This window comes from Gymnogyps californianus, chromosome 15, assembly GCF_018139145.2.
Source record: "Gymnogyps californianus isolate 813 chromosome 15, ASM1813914v2, whole genome shotgun sequence".
NCBI lineage: Eukaryota > Metazoa > Chordata > Aves > Accipitriformes > Cathartidae > Gymnogyps > Gymnogyps californianus.
The window spans coordinates 19,354,625-19,378,195 of record NC_059485.1 but is presented as its reverse complement, the minus strand read 5'-3'; the positions used below and the strand labels follow the sequence as shown (position 1 = coordinate 19,378,195).

The 23,571-nt window shown below is 41.0% G+C and overlaps 1 protein-coding gene across 1 annotated transcript in view; it reads right to left on the bottom strand.

Annotated features, from left to right (window-relative positions):
- Positions 1–2,185: 2,185 nt before the first annotated feature.
- The window catches only part of CRAMP1 (cramped chromatin regulator homolog 1), a 46,787-nt gene continuing 25,401 nt past the window's right edge, over positions 2,186–23,571 (bottom strand). Inside the window, exons 7-21 of the mRNA XM_050905746.1 lie at positions 23,349–23,434; positions 22,469–22,592; positions 21,270–21,351; positions 18,951–20,216; positions 16,295–16,472; positions 12,783–12,964; positions 12,046–12,120; positions 10,738–10,819; positions 9,892–9,996; positions 8,700–8,878; positions 8,063–8,143; positions 6,500–6,734; positions 6,054–6,218; positions 5,276–5,421; positions 2,186–2,767 (exon numbers count right to left, since the gene is read on the bottom strand). Of these exons, the coding sequence (XP_050761703.1) occupies positions 2,603–2,767; positions 5,276–5,421; positions 6,054–6,218; positions 6,500–6,734; positions 8,063–8,143; positions 8,700–8,878; positions 9,892–9,996; positions 10,738–10,819; positions 12,046–12,120; positions 12,783–12,964; positions 16,295–16,472; positions 18,951–20,216; positions 21,270–21,351; positions 22,469–22,592; positions 23,349–23,434 (3,151 nt within the window). The 3' untranslated portion in view covers positions 2,186–2,602. The remainder of the gene's footprint in view (positions 2,768–5,275; positions 5,422–6,053; positions 6,219–6,499; positions 6,735–8,062; positions 8,144–8,699; positions 8,879–9,891; positions 9,997–10,737; positions 10,820–12,045; positions 12,121–12,782; positions 12,965–16,294; positions 16,473–18,950; positions 20,217–21,269; positions 21,352–22,468; positions 22,593–23,348; positions 23,435–23,571) is intronic.

Here is a 23,571-nt window from a genome sequence, read left to right as displayed (position 1 = left end):
TTCATTACCAGCATGGGTAGAGAAGATGAAATGTTTGTCAAGCTACCTAAATACACTGGAGACCATCAGGCTGGTCTTTCAATATTTAGAAGTTCAAGAATGAGAGTTCAGAATTTTTTTTTTATACAGTACTTGATTAGAATGTATCACATCTCCTCCTGCATGACCTGTAGTCCACAGCCACAGTACGAGCCCTCTACTTTTGTTCTGCAAGTCCGAAGGATTTTTGGAGGTACAGCATATAGGATAATCAGCATTACTAATGTAAGAAGCCAAAACCAAGAGGAAACAACCTGGGAAAGACCGAACCAAAATACAGCTCAACTCTAAGTAAAACTTGAGTTTTAGAGGGAGTGACTCTTGAGATTGATGGGTATCCTCTCCATACCAAGGGTGAATGCTCAGAACGATACAGTCCTCAGCATTCATTTTTCTGACAGCCTTCAACTTTTTATATTCTAGGTCTACATGATTTCCTGATAATTCCATCAGAATTCTCAAACAAGGCTCTATAAGAATAATGAAAGAGAAATAATGACAGAAGGACTTAATATCCCACATGACATGCAGTCAGAATAGGAAGTTAGCCCACAGGTATGACATTCTCCATTCTTCTAGTCACGATCGTTTTCCTTCTAGTTGTACAGGTCTGCCTCCCTGTTGGGAACATCCAGTTGTACTAATGCTGTTTTTACACATCTGTATGGTTCCTATGTCAAAGAGGAGAATGTAGCAACCTGATACGTGGGGTCTTGGAATGTCATCCAAATCTCACTACTTTTTGAGTGAAATCAGGAAGGTTGCTCTGGGCCACAGAAAAGGTGCATCAGAAAACTTGTTACATTTTCTCTTAATGACAGAAAGCATAAGGCAAACTATACAGCGGTTAAAAAAAATAATCTACACAAAGCGGGGTAAAGTTACTGGGACAACAGCAAATCCAATCAGTGCATTGTGAGCAAGATTACAAGGAGAAACTCCCAGTCAAATGCCTTGTAAAAGTAGCTAAAGGCAGGTAGAACTACATCCACCAAGTATAGTGCAAGTTGGGAAAACGAACCCCTGATAATAGCCTAAGAGATGGAGAAGTTTTGTTTATTTATTAATAATATAAAGTTGAGGTTTATATAGGACTAGCCCCTTGGATAAGTTCAGAGCTACTTAAAATAGCTAAGGGACATCCTCTTACTGGAGAAGCAGACAAGTGCTTAAAAAAGGGGCACAATAAAGGTATTCTCTCTCATGACCGGTAGGAAAGGAAATAGGAAAAGTCTCCTGAGTTATAAAGGTAGAATCGACGGACAACCAGCTGTAGGGAAAGTAACTTTATATTCCTCTGAACCCGCTGGTATCAGGATCTGGGTCTTTCAAATATTAAAACACTAACATTAAATGCATAGGGATTTAGTAGAGGGAGTAGCAGATCCACTAGTGCCTGGGAGTGACTATAATGAAAAATGATGCCCTGAGGTACTACAGAGCACCTGGAATTCACAGAACAAGGAGGAAATAAGGAAGGGCTAAGGGATTAAGCTAGGACTTGACACCTCTCCTCTTCATGACACAAAACAGATCTCAACAACTTTAGCGTTAACATATTATTTGTTTCTATACATTACAATATTCTTTCCTATTTCCTCTCCCAGGTAAATCCTCAGTTTTTGTGAAGAAAGATGGCAATATATACAGGTTTCCAGCAAAGACAAGACTAATTATGACAAAGTTTCATAGTGATTCCAGTAAGCTCTTTTGCAGTGTTTCCTGACTTAAAAAGCAACCGTTCTTCAGGGAGAGCAAAAAAGCACTCTCCCACTCATGGGATGAAGATGTGCAATGTGATAAAGAATCTCAAAGGCGGAGAATATGAGTGCAGTCAGGATGATGATGATTGTGACATGTGATGGGGTTTAAAAATAGAGGAAACTCCCCAAAGATCCATGCAGTCTGGGAGTAGAGTGAATCAGAGCTCCCCTACAAAACAAGAAAGCAGGTACATGCCCCTGCTGGAATGGTCAAACAACAAAACATAGCCAAAGAAACAGAATGATCTATAAAAACGAAGCATTGTAGAGCTGCAGCGCCTTTGAAGAGAGTGCAAGAAACTTCAGTTTGACTGATTGATAAAAAGAGTGCCAACTAGGACATGTCAAGATGCAAAATGGTGCACCCCCAACCCCCACCCTTCATCCTCCACAACTTCAATGAGGATCCCGAATCATGGCATTTTGATTACTACACAAAAAATAATACACAGGGGAGCTTCTGGCAATACCCTTCCCTGCTTGAGCTTCTTGCTTAGGCCATTCCAAAGTACAAGTCCCGGACTGTCCCATAAATCTGCCATCTTATATCACTGACGCAGGGGACACCATTTCCTGTAATACTATTCCATGTTTTGTTGTTCCCAGTATATTGCACATTCCAGGACTTGCAGGTACTTCTTCAGACCTTTGAAGACAATGCTTCTCTGTTAGAAAGAAGCGCACAAGACGGGGACAACTGAGCCTCAGCTGCTTCTCTACAACCTGCCCTTGCCATGATCCAGCGCTGCAAGCTCCACCTTTAGCTGAACAGTCTACACCAGCCTGCTGGTCTCATACACTCACTGTGAGAGATCCCCAATTGGGGGACCACCACCTCCTCCATCAAAGAGAATTTCCCTGCGGGTTGGCTCAGGTATTGATAGTTCCTGGGCAAGGTCATTAAAACGAGATATGTAATCTATGCTGTTCTCATTCATCATGCAAGCCAGCTGGGAATCCACCACCTAGAAGACACAGAAGAGAAAAGAAGAACTACATGTTAGTCGAAATTTCACAGGATCACAGAATTGTTTAGGCTGGAAGGGATATCTGGAGATCATTTTGTCCAACCATCCTGCTCAAGTAGGGTCAGCTAGAACAGGTTGCCCTGGACCTTGTTTGGCCACGTGTTGAATTATCTCCGTGAATGGAGATTCCACAACCTCTCTGGGCAACCTGTTTCAGTGTTTGACTACCCTCACATTAAAAAAGTTTTCTTGTGTTCAGGTGAGTTTCATGTGTTTCAATTTGTGCCTGCTGCCTCTTGTCCTGAGAAGAGTTTGGCTCCCTCATCTTCATTCCCAGCCTCTCCTCATATGAAAAAGACACTTTATCTCACTTTATCTGAGTTAGAGAATAGCGCTTATTCATGGCTAAATGGAAGCCTCTAAAAAAAAAAAAAAAAAACAAACCACCAACAAAAAACCTTATAGGCTCAATGGGCTTTACCTGCCTATCCTTAATTCAGCATTAAGGTGCACTAAGAGATGCACTGTACAAAAACCGTATAGATATTACCTCTAACATAATAACTACATTTGTAAATAAAACTTGATTCTGCAGGACACTTAATAAAAGGCCTTTCAAAATTCTCCCATCATTAAAGCCATTTTTAAATGATACTTGCTTCCCGTGAAGACTCCCACACAAACCCACATCTGCCACAACAGCTGCTCCGGTGTGCCTAAAATGGTGGCTTACCCCATTTTCTTCTGAAGGCAGTCTGTAAGATCAAGGGCTGCAATGTCGCTTCAAATCCACACAAATAAATTGTCACATATTCCTTTAATAAACATACACCTTGACAGATTCTCACCACCAAGTAAGCAGAATCTTCACATTTATGCCAGGAAGTGGAGCTGTGTGTGGAGTCTGAAGCTGCCAAGGGCACATTAAAACAGCATGAGCTTCCTGCAGCTTCTGGTTACAAGGTCTGTATGGAACCTCCTTATCCAAATCCAAAGGGCAAAGGAGGAATAACATTTTCCTTTCATCAGGGCAAGCCCCCGCAATGTTACAACGTACAGGATGTTACACTGAGTCAATGACTGTAAACTGTACGATAATTAAGACTGGAAGGGACCTGAAGAGGTCTCTAGTTCAACCTCCTGCTCAAAGCAGGGTCACCTAGGAGGACAGAGCAGCTTACTCAGGGCTTTATCCATGTTAGTCGTAAAAAGCTCTGAAGACAGACACTGCACAACATCTCTGGGCAACCTGTTCCCCTGCCTGACTGCCCTCAGGGTGAAAAAGTTTTTCTTTATATGTAGTCAGAACCCTTCTCAATTCAGCTTTTGCCTGCTCCTTCCACCATGCATCACAACTCTGTGAAGGGCCTGGCTACATCTTGTTGATGACCTCCCTGCAAGTACTGGCAGGCAGTTAGGTCCCTCCCACCCTGAAGCCTTCTCAAGGTTGAACAAGCCCAGTACCACCAGCCTTTCCTCACGGACAGGTGCTTCAGCCCCCTAACCGTCCTGGTGGCCCTCTGCTGAACTTGCTCCAGTTTATCTACGTCTTTCCTGTACTGGGCGCTCAAAACTGGTCACAATAGTCTAGACATGGTCTCACAGCTGTTGAGTAGAGTGGGATAATCATCACTTTGTTCAATCTACTGGCTATGCTCCTCTTAAAACAGCCCATGACACTGTTTGGTCTTCTTAGCTGCCACAGAACATCCTGGCTCGTGTTCAGCTTGCTGTCTAGCAGGATGCCCAGGTACTTCTCAGCAGAGCTGTTTCCTAAACAGTCAGTCTCCAGCCTATATTGCCGTCGGGGTTATTCCTTCCTGGCGGCAGGACTTTGCATTTGTCCTTGCTGAATTCCATAATGTTCCTGCAGCTCATTCCTCCAGTCTGTCTCTGTCCCTCTGAAAGGGAGCTCTGTCCTCAAGCGTATCAAAGCCTTAATAACTGCTGGTCTTCACTCTAGCCCTTCAAAAGATTTCAAAACAGAAGGATAATTCTACCAACAGAGAAAATAACTCAGCAGCACAGGACCTTCTGCCATTCTCTCGGGTAACTTAGTATCAGCCATTTCCTGCTTCTTCCTTCTGGACCTATTTATTTTTTTCTACCAGTCCTCCAACTGTACTGTAACTGCATCAGTATTAACCTTTCTCTCATCTTTAGTATTTTTAATTCCTGCTCTGCAAAGCAGGACACACAAAACAGAAGGATTACAACTCTCTCTGTCAAAACAAAGATACGTCCAACAAGGTAAACGTGACCTCCCCCAGCAAAAAGAACCTGGGTTGAAGGTGCTCACAACAGCTTCTTGCACTGGCTCTGGTGCTGTACAGCCTCAAGCCATTTTACATCTTTCCATTAAGACTGTAACCCTCTTTTACTAAGCTAAAGTGCAGATGTCAAAGCATCTTTGCTTCAAGTATCTCAGAAAGGTATGATGGACAATATACAATAACACTGCACTGAAAAAGGAAGCAGACAGCTGAATGTAATTTGACGACATACCTCCGCTACATCTGCCAGAGACCGTGACACAAAAGAGTCCCGTGAGTTTCCATCCAGAAGGCTGGGTCCCAGTAAGGATGTGCCACTGGCAGTCCCAACAGGAGTTGGCAACATTTTTCGTCCCTTCTCGGGTGAGATGAAACTTGCTATAAAGAACAGGCACATCAGTAAGTCACGGCACCGAATGTTTGCAATTGGGAGGATAAAGAGAAGGAAACAGAAAATGGAGGACAGATATCTATTTCTTCTATCTCTGAAAAATTACCTGTTACCAGCATGAACACCATCAGCACACTAAGAGTATACAGACTCATTACACTGGCCTCATTAAATATTAATTAAAAAAACCACCAACCAAATCCCAAACAAACCCAGTGATCTCACGTCTTTGAGATTATGCTCACCAAGCACAGAACGAAGCCTATTTTTCCAACAGCAGAGCCAAGGGCATCTTTTCATTTTGGCAGAACAGCCAAAATGTCTCAACCTAACTGATGAGTCAGGCTCCAAACAGACTACAAAGAACTGCCAAGGAATTATTTGTCCCAAGGTATGGGCCCCAATCTAGCAACAGGATCTTTTCAGGAACCGACTTGTAAAGAGAAAGAAAATGTATTCAAGGCAACACTGTTGAAATGAAAGCAAGAAGTAAGGGAAGAATTCTACAAAATGTCCTGCTGGTTCCAAAGGATTTGCTTCTAATAAACAGCGCCTTTTTTTTTGTTTGTTTTAAAGGAAAGAGCTTTTTTGTTGCAGTTCTCTGCATCCTGACACTTACAAAACAAGCTGCTGAGAGACGAGTCTGTGGAGTCATTGGGGTACCACTGGGGATCATGGCTGGGAGAGGCAATCCAGTTCTGTTGAGGACTACTGGATGGGGACGGAAGACTTTTGGAGCTGTCACTGCCATTCAGCTTTGCAGGAGAGAGAGAAACACCTTCACCTGTAAGCCAATGTCAGGAATTACCGATTCAGTCAATGCGGTAAAGTTATAGGACACTGCACCAATTTATGTTTAGAAAGGGAAAAAAAAACAACCCAACAACAACAACCCCACCTATATATGCTAGAAAATAAAGGCCAGGCACATAATTTTATTTCCAACAGATATTACAAAAAAATAACCAAGAACTGCTTCCTGGAAAAGTTTCTGCTACACATGTAAGATGACAGGGATTTTTTTTTTTAAGTTAATAGGAGGACTTTAGCTAAGCTCAAACTTACTGTATTGACCAGAGCTGATAGCTATTTCAATAATAGAATCACTGATTTGAGTGGCAGGTTCTCCTTGAGAAAGCACATCTTCAGGTGGTCCAGGCAGAGAAATATCCAAGAGAGCAGAAACATTGGGAGGAGAGAGCCGGGTACTGGAAGCCTCTGATGAGGGAAGTGGAGGGGTGGAAAGACCATTTTGGAGGGGAGTCTTGGACAGTTCTGACAGAGAAAGGACTGATGTGCCCTGTTACAAGAAACAGAATTAATTCTTCATAAATTTATGAAGGACTTGGAAATCTGTCTGAAAGGCAACAGCTTAGCTCCTAAGTATCAGATTAAAATCAGACTTGGGGGGGGGAGAGGACTAATAACCCTAACATTTTAGGAATATATTATTTATGTAATAAATTTGTATTATTTTCATGAAAAATATCTGTAAGCATAAATATGCTTCAGCCCATATCCTGCCAAATCATCTGAAAAAATACGGGTCTGTAACATTCCAAAGAATATTTAATACAGCCTACATGACAGAAACAAGCATAATAATAAAATTAACATGATTTTGATGAACCTACAAGACAGTTCTTAAGAATTAAGTATTAATTTGCCTTTGTATAGGCAAAAAACCTATAACTGCCTGAAGAGTATATAAATATTTTAAACTGCTAACTCACTCCCTCTTTACAGCCAGGCTTCCCAAAACTCAATTTGTCTTTTTTAAGGAGTCTCATTATTAGTACCTCATCGTAGAACTCTTTGTGATTTTTTCCTGATGTAGTATATACAAAGCTGTCCTGAGAGCCAGAACCAGAACCTAAGGCCCCATTACCACAAATAAATGCCTAGTAGGTTCACGTCCTAAGATCTGTGCTATAAAAAAACCCTTCCTCTCCTTTATACTCTCCAATCAAATTAATTTGACCTTTTTCGCATGTACCAGTCACAGAAAGGGTGGAAAGTGCTTCCGCTGAAAAAAAGAAAAGCCTGTATCCTGAGGCTTAAGTATCTAACACAAGGTCCTGGATCTCACTGGAGAAGGAAGCTGGGGATAGGATGACAACGCTCTTACAACTCAGGTGCTGCCGCAGTTACTTTTTAAGTATCTATGTCTTACTGGATCCAGCATAAAGAAAAGTGATTCTCTGAAGAGGATGCTGGCATTACAATCACGCTTTTAGTCTTAATATTCCTCCTTCAGCAACATACAAGCAGCAGGACTGCCAACTGCTGAAATCTTTCTTTGTGATGTCTAAAAAATACACATGTATGATATATCAGAGCAATTATAAACTCCTCCACTGTATCAAGAAATACCTAAAACCTGTTTGTCCTTCAGAGGTCAGAGATTGTCAGCTTTGCTTTGCTTTTTTAGAGAACCGCACTCACATAACTTTAAGCAGCTCTCCTAACTTTCTTTAAATTTGTTCAGACGCTAGAGATTTCAATTCCCACAGAACAGTACCAATGGTGTACAATTACCTGGGAACAAGGGGTTTTAACTAGTAATACCAGTGGTGTTTTCAGAACATTACCCATTTCACACAATTGTTCTTTCAATACATACTCTACCTGGAAACCATCAGGAACTGCCTCCTGCTCATGCCGTGTTGGTAGGCTGATGAAGGGAACCCGACACCCAGGGCCCGAGCCCTAGAAGCACAACAGAAATCATGTGAGTGACAAACGTTTACATGAGATGCTGCAAATATAGCTGGGGAGGCAAGAGACAAGTAAGATCACCGTTTATGCATGCTGTTTTTACATATCATGACTTTCAAAATTGTCCATCAACTCCCTGAGAAAATGACACGGACTAACACGTATCTGGGTCTCAATGAAAGAAATGGCAAGGAGAAATCAGAGTTTCCATTCCAAATACATCCCTAAAAGTCCATGTTTTGCTCCAAATTCCCTCCTGAATTACTGTCTATTGAAATGCTACTGTTTCTTTTCAAGCCCAGCTTTCTGGATGGCCAACTTCAACAGTCTCACAGCTGAAAGCTATTCTATAGGATGGAAATCTGTTCAACGTGATCATGATTTCATCCCTCTACCCCGAAATACACACTATACAACACAGGTATGGTGTCTAACAGCAAGCTCCAGGAGAAAGCTCATTGAAGAGTCATTAATAATACAGCTTTTTTACACAATGAAAAAGCAAGACACTTAACTACTTTAAAAAGCATGCTCAAGAGACTCTGACCTCTACGGTGGTGATGGAGCCTCCATTCTGATGCGCTACTGTTGACTCCTGCCCTGTTACCACCGTGGTCACTCCGTCTGGTGACAATGGAGACACACCTGACAAACCATCTGCATCCAGGACAGGCATAGGGCTACCAGGGATAATACCAGCACTTTTAGCTGCCAAGTCAATAGCACCTTTTGTGAAACAAAAAAGCAAAAAACACATTACAAGCCTTTTCTTCAGGCAATTACTTTGTTGTGACTCATCTAAAAGATGCTTTTTTAAAAATTGCCTAGAGTCAAAACTTAACACATGCAAAAAGCGAAAATGGTAATTATGTGATCAGCTCTATCAGTTGTTCCTCTTCAAAGTATAACATTTCTTTCAGCTGAAACGTTTCACTTTTTCTGCCCTGTTCCAACATGTCATCAGGTATATCAAAACAGTTTAGAGAAACATCCCAGTTCTCCCCCCCTGCCCTTTATTTTTTTTTCTTTTTTGTTCTGCAAATTGTTAAGTATTTGGTTATGCAATTTCTAGAAATTTCCTATGGTTTACTAGAGGAGCTCTAAAAACAACATAGCCTTATTTTGTTATCTTGCCTCTAGCAGCCATTTAGACTCAATATAAAAAAACCCTATGTTGTTGCAGGGTCAGCCTCACCCAGATCTTTTACAATCCACTTAAAACACCTGAATGTCTTCCCATCACAGAGAATCCTCTAGGTAAAACACAGAGGCAGTCATTGTTTTCACCCCACTAATCATTCTAATTATGGGACCCATTCTTTTGTCGCAAGACAGTATTTGCTTGGGGTACACCAGCATGTTTTTTTCTTGTAGAATTCATAATCCCACGTTAGTAGATAAGCTGTTTATAAGTTTCTTTCAATTATGTCACAAGCCCTTTTCAAAGTGGTCTTACAACAAAACATCACAGAAGTGCTCAACTTTGGTTACAAATTCTAACCCCTTGCTTTGCCTGCAGGTCACACACAGCAAAGGAACCTAGTTCAGACTGTCCCACCACTGACTGCTCCCTTTCTGCAGTCACACAAAGCCACAGAAAGTGAGACAGCATTAACACAGCCGTCTTCTTTAACTTCCAAAGGCACTAACAATTTTACCTAGGAAATAGAAACCAATAAAGTAACATCAGACAGATCACAACAGACCGTGACTCTCATTCTGTTTAAGAAATGACTTACTAGACAGATGGTTGGTAGCCTGTGTTGGAAGAACTTTGGGCACAATTGGACGAGAAACAGCAGCTTTAGTCAGTGAGGACTGGATTGGCCGAAATGAACCTCTCCCTAGGGTGAAGGATTACATACCTCTCAAGCAAATGAAATCTAACATCTTTAAAGCAGAGCACAACACAGTTCAATAGAAGCAAACAAATTCCAAGCAGTAGCAAGCTCTGGGAATGCAAGTAGTGGAGACGATGAAACAGACTTGAAATAGTAATGCAATCTAACCAGTGCCTTATCACAAAAATCCAACAGCAAGCGTTGCTGTGTTATTGAAGCTGCTTTCATTATTTTCAATTAAGATAACCTTTAAGGTCTCATGTTGATTTTGAGATTTAAGCCGAGATGGGGGATCACCTGACCATTGTACTCAAGAGCGTATCAGCAGAAAAGGACAAATGGGCAGCACATTGATTATACTGTATGAAATTTAAACAGTATCCCAGGTACTAGGAAAAGTCCATTATAAAATGTAGACAAATGATTACACCCTACAGAAAAAAAAAATTCAAGTAATTTATTCCAAAATTCTGTCTCCTTGTAGAGAACTCCTTAGTCTTCCCCGCTTTCAATACTGGAAATGGAAGAAAAAAATTTCTATCATAATCATGACTTGCTTAACAATGATCCAGGAGAACAATCCCATCATCCTGTAGGAAGTGACTCAAGCAACTGGTAAATGACTGTGTGGTTTTGAAAGGATATTTTCCTCTTTTTAGAAATTATGCCTTTATGCAGTTTTAAGGGACGCTTTCCAGTCCATCTCGTGGCAGCATAGAAGTGATAAGAGATATGCAGACTCACCTGTAATGGATGAGTTGGATAAGATAGAAAAGGAACAGACATGCTGGGACGGATTTCCAGATGGCCTGGGGAGCAGTGTTCTCTACGTGAGAGAAACAACAATAAACCAGAATATATTTAAACACAGAACAGAAGGTAAAGCTCATCTTCTAAGGCACAGAAGTTCATGACACCTTCCAGAATAAGCAGAGTATTTACATGGCATGACTATCATGCAACAGACACAGCAATAAGCTCTGTGTAATCTTGAGAAAGAAGCTACAGATAGGAATCGTGTTTTCTCTGTAAACTAGTATGAGAGAAAGTTTCCACATGGACAATTCTCAGAGAAATGCTAATTAGAACTATATTCCTTTCTGATTATACTTGCAGTAATTTTCAAATCTCCCACAGAATTACAGCAGTGATCTTAAGGATGGGATCTAGTCTGTGTGCAAACTGATCTTCCCTTACAATTAAACAAGTGTGAATTAATGAGGCAGCTGTATGTACTTGGGAGCTCTCAAAACAAATGGAATCACACAGACCAGAATATCTCAGTACCAAAAAATAGTACGTATGTAATATCTAAGTCTCCTACTCTTATATAGAGCAGAAGAGACAAAAGGGTATATTGACACTTGGTAACTTTGTTTTCCCCAAACAAGTTTCCATTATTTTGGTTTTAGATTTCTTGAATGTTCTCCACCTGCCTGTGGTTTCACAGTGGCATGTGCCTTTTTGCTGAGTTATCAGAGTAGTCTAAAGGAGGTTAATGCCTGCCTACCACCAAAGTTCCATGACAACAGGCTACCTCTTCCATACATCTCTTTGCAAGTCCTGTTTTTTTCCCAGAAATCATTGTTCTTTCAAATAGTGTTATGTTTTATTTCACTACAGAGGTTTATACCCACCCCAGTTTAACAGCCATTAGTGAGCAGGAAGCAGGAAAAAATATCTAAAGGCAGATCATGTTGCAATAGCACTGACAGCACTAACACTACCACATGAACACCCTGCTTGTGCATCAGTACCAGCAGGCCCACACAGCAGAACCTGCTTTCAGAGGAGGCGGTTTTTTATTTTTTCCAAACTACCTCATGCACTGGACTACTACTGTTGTTGACATTCCTCATACAGGGAATATAACATGGCCAGTTACAATATAGACTAAAATGTTTGTTCCTTTGTATGTTCAGCTTCGCTTTTTCAGCAGATGTATGAGGGAAGTTCAGTTTTTTATTTCAGTTAGGTGCAAATCATTATAGCCTTACTGATATCTATTCAGGAAGCAAAGCAGGCATTTCACACTTTGCAAATTGTTCTGACCTGTACTACTAACGGCTTCCGCAAGTGCCTGTTCCTTAACTTCCTTGGCTTTGGCAAGAAGAAGTCCGACTGCATCTGGACAAGAACAGGAAATGCATTAGAAAGTATTTTAAGCATGCAGACACAGAACAAATTATGCCCCTCAAACTCTGTTTTTCAATAAAGTTGTAACTATTTATTAAAATACTGTGTTTTGTTTCAGACAGTAGAATATTCTTTCTACTAGAGTAAGAAAATTTTCCACCAGGAATGTATTTTTTTTTGTTCTTTTATGGAGATAAAGCTTTCTCCCAAAAAAGCCATTTCACTACTTAACTACTGTCGCTTGCTATGAAGTTGTTACTGAGAGCGTATATATAAAAATAGAATGAGTATTTGAATTAAATACAGCAATGAGGTTGTATTAAAATTAGCTGCACGGTAAGAAGGATATCAGTTTTGCTAAACCTGGCAAATACATTTGCTGGAGCAACTTCATTAGAGTGTGAACCAGTTTCATGGGGCTGTGTGATGGCATTCAGATTCAGGTCTGAAGAGGTGATGTCACTTCAAAGCATAGTTATATAGTCACAGTCTGACTAATCTCAGCTAATATAATGTTATGCTTGAGCATCACTAGAAGCACTGCTTCATAGGGAAGCCCATACGTTCTGATGAACCAAAAAAACCCTGTAATGCCTACTGGCAGCTGGCTCAGGGACAATATGCTGCTTTTTTCATTCGGTCATCTCACTTACACTGATTGTGTCTAAGTGCTGCCGGAAGGTCAGTTCTGCTTCTTTGCTAGGCAAGAACAGTTTCCCATGGCGGCTGTTGGGTGGTAGAGTTGTAGGAACTGCAAAGAGTCCACCATCAGCATCAGTGCTTCCAGAACTTGAAGGACCAGCCACCAAGAGAGGTCTAGGGAGGTTTCTCAAACCTAGAAGATTTTAACAGCAATTTAAATGAAGTGAAAACAAAAAGAAGGTAACTATTTAGTAATTGAAGGATCATACAGAGAGCTGGGATTTATGGATTCTGGCTCTGCCACCATCTGTTTGTGATCTCAAATCATGAAACTCTCAATACTTCAGTTTTCCTATCTGCAAACTGTTAGTATTTACCTGCTTCACAGGGATACTGCAAACATTCACTTGCTTTGAAATCCTTGGAAGAAGGGGGTTAAACGCAAATTTACGCTACTAAAGAAACTAGAATTTAAGCACCCAGTTTTAAGCCCCACACAGACTGTGTTAACCAGTTTATCTATTCGCCTTGTAGTCATACCTGAGGGCCCTTCCCACTAAACAAACTATATATCCACCATTCCTTCTGTAGGGGAAGATAATACAAACACAGACTTATTCTACAATGTTTATGTTTTATTTACACTCCCCACCTCCCACCTCTTCCCCATGGTAATTCAAAGTGCAACCCCAATAAAATGATTCTGGTGACTGAGAAATGAAAGAGCAGGGATCAATTTACCAAAATACCTTTCAAAAGATGGACAGTCTTAGAAATATATTTGGCACATTGAATTAATGGCATCTGGTCTCAGTAAGCCTTCTCCATTTACATTTAACTTTAAAAAATATTGTAGGGTTTCACAGTGCTGTGCCCAGTCTGCAGGCATCCAGCTAGGATGAAAACCAGTATTGTCAGTATGTCATGCTGAGATAACCAAGAAGTGTACCTGCCTCTCTTCCACAGAAGTGCTCGCTGTGCATATAACACTGGGTTTTGTTACGATAGACAATAACGGCTATTTTTACACTCATACTGCACCCATACTTGTCATGGTACTCCAGCCTCTACTGCTGGGCTGGAGATCTCAGCTGGGAGGCAGCAGGCACCTGACTGAGCCAGAGGGGGAAGAAGCAAAGTGGGCAACGATTCTCAGTCATGCCTGCTGCCTCCCTGGGCAGGAACATGGTACAGCACAAGCTTGGGCCACATGAATGCAGAGATGGGTATACGCAACAGTATTCCACAAGTGTTTTGAAAAACATCAAACTTTATTTACCTAACAAATAAACCTGCAGGTTTTATTATCCTCCTATTTAAAAGACAAAATTGCCACCTCTACTCTGCTGCTCTAGATTCTGCTGTTTTTCCAAAGGTTAGTTAAAATTACTGTGTGCCAATGTATCTAAAAATCAATTAAATGCAGAACAACGTATAAATTTGTGCCTCCTGCCTGACCAGGAGTTAGAGAGAATTGTTAAATATAATACACATGATATTATCTTTTAAAAAAAGCAATAAAGGGATGCAACTATAATTACATAATGATATTTTAAGCACTATAGGTGATGTTGCATCACAGCTGTTGCTTCAGTTTTTCTAAATCTCTTTGCATGATTCTTTTTAGCCTCTTTTTTGTCTCTCCAGCTAGCTGTGTGGCTTTTGTGGAGCTGTCAGTTTGCCAACGCTTCAGTACTTCCGGAGTGGACACAGGCTATCTTCTAATCTTTATTTTCTACTGAGAAAGCCAAATCAATTTATCTTTAATTAAAAAACCCCAAAAGACAAAAACTAAAAAGCAGTTAGCACCTAAACGGACTCAGGACCAAAGTCCACGAGGGAACGCACCTAGAAGGCTCATCACCAAAAGTAACCTAGCAGTTTGCTTTCCGACAGCCAAATTACTGCAGTCATTTAATAGCACTATGTGAGGACACAAAGAAGCTTGATAATTACTGTATACTGAAGGTTGCAATCTAGACCACAAACAATCCTATTTTAGATCCAGAACATCCTTATCAGGGCTGAAAAAAGGGATTCACAGTTTGTCTACCAAAAGAACACAACTTAGGGTGAAGATACCAGGCTTGCTTGGGTACCTGTTTGACATGCTGGAATGCCGTTACCTGAGGCCTAAGCTGAGGGCCTTACCCCAGGCAGAACTGCTGAGAAGCTAAACTAATTAACTAGGTAGAATGTTGTACTGAACACTTTTACTGCTCCTCTGTTCCAGCCGAACAGCTCAGCTGAAGCCAATGTGGCTATCTTTGGTACTGTACAAAAGCAGGAATACATAGTCTGTATTTCTCACTTCCTGATTTTGCACTAAAGACTACGTGCTTCATTACAGTATGTTAAACCATAGTGCTGCACAACCCTACTTGTCATTCAGTGATGCGAACCGAAGACTAACACGGACAATTATATTTGTTTTTGAATCAATGAAGCTCTATGTAAACAGAACAGGTGTCTGTTTCTAGAGAATCAGACACAAAGTATTGTTATCTTCTTGCTGTTTCTGTCTGATATCCTCAGTGGATGATCCTTACCCTTACTTAAAATGCTTCAGAAAGGATTTTCAAAGCATTAGGGAAGCATAAAGTACCATCTCATAAAAATGAATGTCACAAACTAAGGAAGTTTGATTCTACTTGCAAGTCTGATTTAAAAAGATATGTCCTTCAAGCCTGTGTATCTCACTGAAATGTAACAATTTCTCTGTTTGATCTATTAAATTATTGGCTTTTTACTAGGTATTTAAGTACGTTCTCGTCTGCAAGTAAGCGCAATGAAAGCTTTAGACAAAGATGAAATTGCCATAATGCCATTTTAAAATCAAAACCACACAGAGTACCAAGTATGTTTTACAGCATTGGTTAAACTGCTCATGGTCCATTGCTTCTTACAGCACGGGTGTGAAAAGGACAGCGTAAGAATCACAATTGTTCCCAGTAACCCTGACACCTTCACAGACTTTTCTAAAGTCATAAAATATTTGCTGGCAAATGCAACTGGACTGAAGAACAGAACTGAAATTCTTGGTCTGCATGGCTAGGGCTCCCAAGTTATAGTAGCTGTACCTTCTATTAAAAGAAAAGGTAATTCTTAATCATTCTGTATTTTATAATGGCAGAATGGCACAGAAAATTTTCAGTAATTATTTTATCAACAAACTTTACACCATATATTTACTTTCCAGCTGTGTAAGCCTTCACTCTCTTGAGATCCCATACCCTGTATCAGTCAGCTCCTAACAAACGTCAGCATCTTCTGTGAGAGTGACTCGTGAGAGTTCTTCTGGATTGTAAACTGTATTATTGACATGCATTGTTTTTAAAGATTCAAAGAAGTATTGAATTTATGACAACTCTAAAGCAAATTAACACATACCGATGTTCTTAAACAGTTAAGTTTGTAAGAGCAAGAACATTCATGCTCCCAGTGTTACATTACTGGGATGTACTCATCACAGTATGGGTACTAACGGTCTCATCTCTTGAAATGGATTTTTATCAATACTCACCTGAGGAGCTGGAAGCAGCACCAGGAGAAAAAGTCTTGTTGTTGCGAAGGGCAGATTGATTTCGTGCACAACCTGGACTCCTGGTGCTGATGGCAATCACCTTTCCCGGAGGAGTGAGTGATTGCTCCTCTTGAGCAGGCTTTATAGGTGACGTGGCAACAGAGCTCATCTCGGGCGTCTAAAAATGCACACGCATTAAATGAATATTGTGTACTGTTACAACAAATACATTGTTAAATTCATTCTACTTAGGAAGCTTAAAAAAAAAATAATAATCTGACATACTACAATATCTTTAAGTACTCTAGCCGATACCGCTGTATGTGTGGCAAGTAGCTGAAATTCCCTTCCTGTGCATTTAGCAGTGTTAAATGCCATCGGTTCAGTATCATTAATTTATGTTACAATCAGGTTAACACTCAACAAGCTTCACATAATGTGCTGGACCACCCCAGGATAAAAAGGAAAAAAGAAAAAAAAAAAAAAAGGAAAAAAAAAGGAGGAAAGGACAGAAGGAAAAAAAAAGGAGGAAAGGAAAGGAGGAAAAAAAAGGAAAAGACACAGATTTGTCACAGTAATGGAAAAGGTGTTGGTTTTAATTCAGTGCAAAACTAATTTTCATAAACTCTAACGATCCAGAAGGCTCCTCTGGTTGGAAGTACACCTGGACAAAAATATTTTGCTCTTGATTAGAATTAAGTAGAGACCAATAGTTTTGAATTTTTTCCCATCCCTTCTCCTATTTCATACTGTAATACAGCAATAACAAGAGGCACATGGCAAGGTGCTTTACTAATCTTCCAGGCCTATCCAGTTATTTCATTAAGTTGTTTAAACGCTTTTCTAGAAAATGCTCCCTTTTTAAGGAATCTGTGTGCAACCACAGGCATAAAATTACCACCCACACTTGACTGCAATGCAATTTGCTAGAGTTTGTTTTATGCTGGTAATCTTCATTTAAAGGAAAGAATCAGAGCACAGTTGGCCATTTTGGCTTTGTTACATATTGTCTTGAGAAAATAGCAGGGATCTAGACAATCAGTCCTTCCTCTGTTGAAGTACCCTGTGGCAAAAATATTATGGTTCCTGTTGTTATTTGATGAAATATCAAGGATTCAAGAGACAAAACTTTCAAGAAGTCTACAGTACTTTCAGTTAGGCAGTAAATACCATCCTCGCCTCTTGATTATGTATCAGTCCCACGACACTCATTGCCACAAGAAGAACATCTCTTTTTCTGAAACACAGCGAGTATAAAGTGGTATTTGACAAATAAAAGAAAAGGTTACGTTACTTCTTTGTATTGGAATGTACGATATGGTACATATCTGAAAGAGCTCCTTTATTTTTCAGTAGCACTACACTACTTTGATAAAAACACTAAGAGTGCCAAAGTGACAGGAAAACACTTGCAAGTAGTAACTGCTGGGTTTTTTCCCCCCTCTTCTATCCCTCTCCGCCCAAGTGTAAGGACATGTCCTTCTTTCTAGTCTGTGATTGTTTAATCGTCTCATCCCTGGCTGTCACACGTGTCACCAGAAGTAAAAGTAGATGCCAAAAGAGGAGACATTGTCACAGATCTGTGAGATATCAGACCAAAAGTCTTCACAGTTTAAACAAAGTCTACATCTGGAGCTCTATCTGAGCAAAGATGGTTTTAAATTTATAAAATCCTACATTCTATCTCTATAAAATCAGGATCAAAAGGAGCTTTGAGGGAGGTTAAGACTGCACCAACAAAGAAAGATCAAAGAACTATGTGTGTTTGGGAATAGCGATACATTTGCATCCTATGCTGGAATACAATGCAAACAGTATCTTTAACTCATCGTATCTCCATCACAGGCATTCAGTCAGATCTGTTGAATTCAGTGTCTTTTTGGTCTTTAAAAGGATGTTTTACTAAGTTTCAATCAGTTGCACTAGGTGGAAATGGCTGCCCAGGTATCACAGGGGCAGATCTTAAACATTGGTTACAATGCACAAGGAAAACAAGTTCATTCCCAGTTGTCTGCCTAAGGAAGAAGATATTTTTCTGGGTCTGTTAAACAACTACCCTAGAGTCTGGGAACTTTTACAAAAATCACTGTGGCAGGCGCAGTTATATTGGCTATGCTATCCCAAAAAAATAAATTCTTTTCACACTTACACTTAGTGTAACTTGAACTACATAAACATTGGAAATTAAGGGTTGCCGTTTTCATGTGGACTATTAATCTCATCTAGGCTCCCTTCGCCATCCAGGCTCCATTTCCCACAAAAGGTTGGATCAGATGATCTTCCAAGGTCCCTTCTAACCTGGGCTGTTCTATGGTTCTGTGAACCTGAGAGAGAACAGAAGGTACCTACCTAACCTAACCTCATCACTGATCTTTTCAGTAGTCACGTTAAATGTTCATTGTCATACCACTGAGACTCATAGCAAACCAGAAACTAAAAGGTAGTGTAAAAAGCAAATACAGCATATTGAGAAGTCTACTCTGTAGCAAGCTGGGTTGTGTTGGTTTTTGTTTTGTTTTCTTTTTTTTTTTAAACACAGGAATCTCCAAGACCTTGACAAGGCTGGTCATTGATTTACTATGAAAACACAACTGGGCAATTATTCCCCAGATCAAATAAGAGTTTAGCATCTGGAGCATGAACAAGAGCTACTTACTGGTTTGGGATTGACTTCAGTAGAGATGAGTTTTAAAAGGCAGTTTAGGAGTCTCTGCTTGTGAAAGGTGGTACATGCAGGAACAGCACCTGACTCAGATGTTTGCTCCCTAGCATCCTGGGTTTCTGGCTCCAAGACAGCCAACCAGTCATATTCCAGCTGCAACTTGTTCGGTTTGCCCATCATGAGGTAGACTTCAGCCAGCGTAAGGCTCTCAGAAGTTCGCAGACTCCATCCTTCTTCTCTAACCTGCTGAGAGAGCCGGCTTGGGTCATCCTTGAGAGACTTTGTACTAGATTGTCCCTGAGGTGGAGGTGGAAATGAGGAGCCCAGCTTCTCTTGAGAATCCTCCATTACTGCATCTGTTATATCCTTGGTACAAGCATCAAGCTGCTGGCCCTGGCTGTGGCTAGCCTGAGTTTCATATCTGGATGGGCCACTGCCGGGTGAAGCCACACCACCTCTCGGTAGCTGTGAATAGGAGTCAGATGTCTCTGCGCTCCTCCCGCTTGGAAAAGCCACAGGAGATGTATCACCAGCTGCTGGAGTAGAGTCTTTCCCATGCAGTTTGTCTGTGCAAGAACATTTCTCTGGGACGATCAGGTCCTGACAGGACTTCATGTACCGTGGGAATGGATCGAGCAGAGAGAGTTCCTCCACATCAGGGATCTTACTGCAAGCACAAACTGTGCTGCACAATGGTAGCACAGTCGCTTGGTCACTAGCCAGGGCCTCCCTGCCCTCCACACAGAAGGCCACTGAGCTCAGCTTTTCGTGGTTCCCTCCTGGATCTTGAAGTCCAGAAGGCGGCTTTTGGAGAGAATTAGCGATGCCAAGATTTGCGGCTGTTCCTTCCACCAGGCCAGGCTCTGGGGTGCCATCTTCAGTGCTTGCAGAAACTTCAGCTGCAGGCTGACAGGTTCTGCTTGACTCTGTAGTGCTCTCTGCCCTTCCAACACCCTTACCTTCTGTTCCCCGCGTGTATTTTAGCTGTCCCCTAGCTGTCCCCTGACCACTCTGTATGCCTAGGATTTGTGCAGGGGGTAGTAAGTGAGAGTCTTTCGTGTTCTGTTTGCATTTGCCAGTTTCCTGCCAATGCACTGTGCAGAAAGCCTTGGAGTGGACCACTCTGGCTACCCCAGGCAGCGGAGTGAGTGTACAATTCTCTCCCGGAAAGAGATGGAGCATCACTTTCTCCTCTGAGAAACTGCCTCTTGTTTCTGAGTCTCTGGAGTCTTGAAGCTGCCGTTCTTCTAGTGTTTTACGCTAAAAAGGATGTGTCAAAGAATACAACAATCATCTGTCCCTTCCAAACAAGCACCTGGTAGCCTATTTTGCAAGTTAAAAAAAAAAAAAAAAGTAGCTGATCAAGGACATGTTCTATCTTCAGCATAGATATGAAAACTCTGTGATCAGAAATGAAGTCCTTTTGTGGTGATAAGGACTACACTGAAGACCTGCTACAGGCACAAACCAAATGTCTGTTCCAGACAAAATTACTTACCTCTGCTTCACACACCATTGTAATTGTTAAAAAACCCAACCAACTAACAAACCCCAACAAAACCAAGCAAAAAAACCCCAATGTCACTGCACAGCAAAACAGACTCCTCTTTCTGTGCAGTAACCTCCATCTTACATGTTCTGACATCCTTCTAAGTTTCAAGTGCTATGCTGCTACTTCTTCCAAGCTCGCAAATTAAAAAGAAAAGCCTGAATTAAAGGACTAAGAACAGGATATAGCACACCAGTCAACAGGAGAACAGAAGGCTGTTAACTCACAAATCCTTCTACTCCATGGATTAAAGTTCAGAGGTAGGGATATCTCTAATGTTGTATGGCTCAGACAGCATATAGATACGTAACAGGTAGCAGCAGCTACCTAGACAAGAAGCTTACGCCTTCATTTGGTGAAACTGCATAAAGCAAGTGAAAAAATCTGTTCTTAATCTCTTTGCTGAAACTGGAAACAAAATCATCAGTTATTATCCAGGCTTCTATGGTGGTCACCCATCTATAATGAAACAGACTCAGCTCACTGTTTAAGGAAATGAAATAAAGGCAGGGAGCTTCATTTATTACTAACTAGCTTTTCAGGGGATCATAGTAGAGAAGAGTTGAGGTAAAAGTGGAATACTATGGGATTTCCCATGAAAGGTTCCATTAGTGATGCTGAGATACTGACCTCTACCTTTACTAAGCAGGTGCTGGTAAATTTATGAGGTAGAATCACACTTCTGATGCAAAATGAACGTAGAATAGGAAGGGAATTGCTCCCAGGACACAGTATACAGAACAGACTAAGCAGAAAAAGGATACAATACGCACTTCGTGGAGAGCCCACTTCTGTTTCAGGAACTCAATGAGGCTGGAGACCTTCCGATGTAACTCCACAATCATCCTGTATGCAAGATAAACAAAGCAAGGGAACAGAGAAAAAATGTCAGCAGAAGTTCAAACCACAGCCTTGATGCTAGAATGGGAATTAGGGAAGAAACTGGCATTCTGTAATACAAGCACAGAGAACACACCTACCACTCCCAAGCTCTAAGAAAAAAAACCAAGAGAAACAAAAACATATGTTATGCCGCAACTTTAAAATCTAGGTAACTCACAACTGAGAAAGATCTAAAAGCCTATCAGCTAAATCTGATTGCCATGATTCAAGATACTAGTTTCCCCAGACGGAAGAAGATAGGAAAAGATGGCAAGATTTAGCTGAACTGCAAAAGTGCAGGCAAGGCACAAAGCTACCACATGAAGTGTAGAAAGAAAAAGGGGCACAAAAAACCCCCAAACATTTACTTTTTGCTCTCAAAGCATTTTACAAAATAAACCTAATGCTAAAAATCTTCATTATCCTCTCTGCATGATCTTTGGTCATTATACTGGAGTACTCTATTTGAAAGAACAAGCAACATCACAGAGGCCTCGTGTTTTCAGCCCTGAGTTTTGGACTAGATGTAAGTACTAGGATGAACAGCCATTGATGACACTGAAACAACAGCACCAACTACATTTTGCAGGGAGGAGATCAAGCTACAGATACCTTCCTTTCTGCTAGTATCACTGTGTTGCAGCTGACATGTTCAGAGTCTTGGTGCAGGCGCCTCTGACCGTTGTTTTACTTCCCTCCCCTGTGCCTCTGTTTCATGGCACATTCAATACAAATTTTAGTAGAACTAGTGCTGCATATCTCCATTTTACTTGCACTCTGCTCTGACAACTGGGTGTAAGTGGCACAAAGTATATTCATCTCCAACTCTAGTAGCTCCTATCATTACTCAAATTAAAAGATATAAAGAACAATGGTAATCTAATTTTCAAGTCCAATATCTCATGTTTACAACAACTCTGGCTGGAGAAAGCCTTCAGAATAAGTACATTTAGGCAAACTGCATTTTCAAAGATGAACTGCCCAGCTGGCAAAGAGAACCCTGAAGAGAGAGGAAGATGCTAGAATGCCGCTCATGTATTTCCCTATTCTATTCTGAGTACCACAATCAGTTTTTCATTACCTAAGCCGTGGATTCTGGGCAAGACTCTGTACTCGAGCCCATGCATGATTATTTCGTGGCTGCAACTCTACAGGGACCTTGAGAGGAAGACGTACTGGCTTCTGGTCCTCTTCATCGCTAACACCTGAAGGGAGATGAAGCACAGAGGGCATGGGTCAAAGCAAGGAACAACTCAGTCACAATGCTATATGCTCAGTTACATGAAAAAAAGCATCACAGACATCAGCATCACCTACAGACAACTTAGGCAGCTCAGCTTCACCAGTGGAGCCTGCTTCCTTAGATTACCTCCTGTTCCAATATGTTTATTTTTTTCCTTGGACACTGCAGTGGTACTGGAGCTTCCAGCTGAGCAGGCAGTGTCAAAATCAGGTGGCTGGCAACTTTGAACAAATACAGTATTTCAGACCTCTAAACTGCACTGATGCTACTTATTGGGGGGGAAGGAAGAGGAAGAAGAAAAAAATAATAAAAAAAAATTTCGCACATAGCTGAACTGCAGAAGGTAAAAAAACGTCAAAAATGCTCAATGCTAAACAACATACTACTGCTTATTCACTGGTACAAGGGACTAGAACTTCGCATATAGTGAACGCACAACTGGTAAAGCAGTGGCGATCTTGTCTGGTGTAGCTATTTCCTTTTCAATTTAGCTAGTGACATACTCCAAGAGTTAGAGAGCTGGGCAGGTCCTAAAGTATTGGGATTATACAAGCAAACAGGATAAGTAAGACAATAGCGACGTATCTGTGCCCAACACAAATGTGAAATAGCACAAATTCCCCTGCCAGTGATGTACACATCAAAACAGGCCTACTCTCTCTCATATTTTTCCGACCATCTGTTAAAACTCTCTCACGTTCCAGCGTCTCTTACTTACCATCTGGATCACAGAGTTTCTTCAAAGCCCTGCACATCGGAGCTTTGATACGAAGGTTTCTGCCTTTGTAACGAACAGTCGTAGCCCTGAACACATTGAAAGAGCAGTATTTACAGGGACCATTAACAAAAGTTTGTGAATACATACGTATTAGGGACACAGAGTCAAATACAATCATGGCTATAGGAATGAACAAAGAAATGTAAGGGTTTGCAGTGCAGAT